Source organism: Salpingoeca rosetta (genome assembly GCF_000188695.1).
Source record: "Salpingoeca rosetta unplaced genomic scaffold supercont1.10, whole genome shotgun sequence".
Taxonomy (NCBI): Eukaryota; class Choanoflagellata; order Craspedida; family Salpingoecidae; genus Salpingoeca; species Salpingoeca rosetta.
Genome location: NW_004754924.1, coordinates 715,896 through 719,371, shown reverse-complemented (window position 1 = coordinate 719,371; position 3,476 = coordinate 715,896). Strand labels below are relative to the sequence as shown.

Genomic DNA, 3,476 nt, shown 5'->3' with positions numbered 1-3,476 from the left:
CACACACACACACACACACACACACACACACACACACACACACACACACACACACACACACACACACACACACACAAAAGCGGTCAACATACCATGAGGGTGACAAGGGAGGACGTAACCAACGCGCGAGCAACCTCACAAACAAACCAATCACACCAACAAACCAAGCACGCCAACAAGCGAATGTATCGGCCCCACACACCTTGCTGATGATGTTGCCGAGATCGCGGTAACGCATGCCCGGCTTGCCTGGTTGATGAATGGCCATTGGGGGGGGGAGGGCAAAGACAACATGATTGTGAGTGCACATTGAAAGCATGCACAAACAAACAAACAAACAAACAAACAAACAAACAAACAAACAAACAAACAAACAAACAAACAAACAAACAAACAAACAAACAAACAAACAAACAAACAGACAAACAAACAAACAAACGGAACAAACACAGACACACACGCACACACACAAAAGAAACGCACAAGACTTGATGGCCATGTCCAAGCACTCGTAGGTGGTCTTGACGAGGTGGAGGGTCTTCTCATCGACCTCGCCAACCAGGAACGTCTCGTTCAAATCAGCGTGGTAGCCCTTGTGGAACACAGAGATGTCAACTGCACAACACGCAGCAGCACGCGGTGTGTGTGTGTATGTGTGAAGGGGATTGAGATGAGGACCAGGAGGCAGGAAATGTGGGCACGTCGTGCTTCAAATGTGTGAATCACACCCCACACAAACACAGCACAAACACTACAACACAGCACAACACCACGCGGTTGTGCGCACCGTTGACAATGTCACCATCCTGCAGGACGTAGCCATCAGGGATGCCGTGACAGATCACCTCGTTCACCGACCTGAAGACTCAAACGCACACGAGAGAATGATGGAGTGACAGAGCAAAGTGAGTGTACGTCACACCGCAACGTGAGCGTGGACAGCAGCAGCAGCCACGAACACGCCACCATCCATCCATCCATCCATTCATCCATGTGAAAAGGGAGAACACTCACGTGCAGCAAGACTTTGGAAACTGAAAGTAGTTGAGTGGGGACGGGTAGCAGTCCCGCTCAATCGATGCCTGCAAGCACGGTGCAAAACCGAGACGAGATACAGTGCATGAGCTTAAAACGGTGAAGGCTTGCAAGCAACGCACAGATCAAAAGCACATAAACAACGTGATTCACACAAACACACAAAAACGCACACACACACATACACACACATATACACACAAACATACACACATACACACAAACACACAAACACACACACACACATACACACACATACACACATATCAAGGGGACCTCGTGGCAGACGCGGTCGATTTCGTCGGTGGTGATGCCGGGCCGGATGGCGGCGCCGCACGCATCCAGCACCTCCCGCCCAAGCTGACCAACACGTGGTGGTGGTCGTCGTGATCATGGTGGTCGTGGTGGTGGTATGTGGAGGGCATCACAAGTGTACGCGGCAGGAGAGTGGGGGGAATGGTAAGCACAATACGTGGGAGTGGCGATGTGTGAGAGAAGTGCTCATGGCTCGTGCGACAAGATTGCGCGCATACACACACACACACACGCACACACACACACACACAACATGCAGCGCACCTTGCAGACGTGCTTCATCTTTGCAATTTCCTCTTTGCTCAGGCACCGCAGCTTGGACTTGTTCATGGCCTCGGAGAACGGGTAGCCTGCGCCAGTCAGCACAATGCACACGCCCACGCAGCCAACGAGTCAGCACTATCGGTCATATCGTATAGCACATGCAAACACTTTGAATACACAGCACAGCAACAAACGAACAAACACAACAGACACAAGACATACACGCACACACACACAACAGACACAACAAACCCAACATACATAAGACACAAACACAGGAACACTCGCCCGCCTCACCCTCATCGTTGTTGGCGTAGTCCGGGCGTTGGATGTGTTTGGGCACAAGACGGCGAGGTGATTGCTTGTGAGGGCGCAGTGGACCTGAGAACCTGTAGCCTGGCCAGTCCAACTGCACAGACAGGTCCTTTGCTGTTGGTTCGTTGATGTTCATGTCCATGTTATGTGCACAAGGCGTGAGCAAACAAAGCACGGGCCCATAGCCATTTTGTGTGTGTGTGTGTGTGTGTGTGTGTGTGTGTGTGTGTGTGTGTGTGTGTGTGTGTGTGTGTGTCGTGTTCAATGGCATGAACAGGGACGAACGACTCAAATTCACGCGACGAAACGTACGATCGGTGGCGCTGTTCTCCTGCTGGATCTTGGCAGCCTCAAGCTTTGCCTTCTTGTGCAGGGCCTTGTGCTTGGCCCAGTTGGCCTTGAAACACACCTGTTATATCACAGAAAGGAATACATAGTGAGCTGTGCAAGCAAAGCTTTCAGGATCGTTCCCATCAAGGTCCCAGGCAATGACTACAACCGTGTGACATGGCACGAGGCAACGCAACACACACACACACACATGCTGCCTGCAGCGAGTGCCGTTCTCCTCTCCCCACCCCTCACCCTACCCCTCCTCTCTTTCCTTGTTCCTTCGCTGCGCGCACCTGATCGCAGAAGTAGCTGCCTTCCTCGATGTGAAGCTTGATGCATGTCGGGCAACGCATCGTGCCCTCCTTCTCGCATCCTTCCCCAGCACACACGCGCATGTCTGTGGTTTGGTCTGCCTTGGCTTGCTTGCTTTCTCTGTCTCGTGTCTTGAAGAATTGCAAAAATCTTGATGTAATTTTCGGCGGCTCGGCACCAAAGATGACGGTGGTCATTTGTGTCCACTACAATGGCCTGCGATGGCGCCCATGCCACTGCTCTGCCTCATGCTATGCAGTCACAATCACGTCATGCTCACACCAGCCGGTTCTCGATCGCTCGCAATTACGTCAGGTCACCTTGCGGTAGTCAAGAAGCAGCTATCTAGCAAGCGAGAAGGGCTTGTTGTGTGGGTGCATGATGTGCAACCGCGGCACCAGCACCAACACCAGCACCAGCACCAGCAACAGCAACAGCACCAGCAGCACCAGTAGTCGGACCTTGTGCATGCGTGCAGCAACGCATGCAAGCATGCTCCCGCTCGCTGTGACAACCAGAAATGGCGCACCTCCTGCTGCTTCTCCTTTTTCTCCTTCTTCTTCCCCTCCCCCCCCCCTTTCCCACCCAAGCACTGCGATGCCTGTGCCCTGTGCCTGTGCCTGTGCCTGTTTCACAGAAGAGGTGCGTGCTTTCACTTTTCCAACCACACGCCAGAGCGAAGGGACCTTTGCTGCGCACTTGCGAGTCTCCCCTTCTGCTCGGTTCCTGCTCCCTCTTCGGCGCGAGCGGTTTGTTTTGCCTCCCAGCTCAACACCAGCGCCACTTTCTGCTCGTGCGCGAGGTTCAAGCCCCCATCACCAGCCCAGCTGTCTTGACGCTTCTGCTGACACCCGGCCACATATCGGCTTTCGTCTCGTTGCCATCACAAGGCTCAGCTAACC

General features: G+C 53.1%; 2 protein-coding genes across 2 annotated transcripts in view; one reads left to right on the top strand and one right to left on the bottom strand.

Moving 5' to 3' along the window:
• Positions 1–2,712, bottom strand: part of PTSG_04458 (methionine aminopeptidase 1) — a 3,624-nt gene extending 912 nt beyond the window's left edge. Inside the window, exons 1-9 of the mRNA XM_004994495.1 lie at positions 2,556–2,712; positions 2,242–2,338; positions 1,912–2,043; positions 1,615–1,700; positions 1,312–1,395; positions 1,015–1,082; positions 788–858; positions 484–615; positions 124–249 (exon numbers count right to left, since the gene is read on the bottom strand). Coding sequence (XP_004994552.1) covers positions 124–249; positions 484–615; positions 788–858; positions 1,015–1,082; positions 1,312–1,395; positions 1,615–1,700; positions 1,912–2,043; positions 2,242–2,338; positions 2,556–2,657 — 898 coding nt within the window. The 5' untranslated portion in view covers positions 2,658–2,712. The remainder of the gene's footprint in view (positions 1–123; positions 250–483; positions 616–787; positions 859–1,014; positions 1,083–1,311; positions 1,396–1,614; positions 1,701–1,911; positions 2,044–2,241; positions 2,339–2,555) is intronic.
• Positions 2,713–3,135: 423 nt separating this feature from the next.
• Positions 3,136–3,476, top strand: part of PTSG_04457 (CAMK/TSSK protein kinase) — a gene marked incomplete at its 3' end in the record, with an annotated part of 3,192 nt that continues 2,851 nt past the window's right edge. The window contains exon 1 of the mRNA XM_004994494.1: positions 3,136–3,476. This exon is cut by the window's right edge and continues 718 nt beyond it.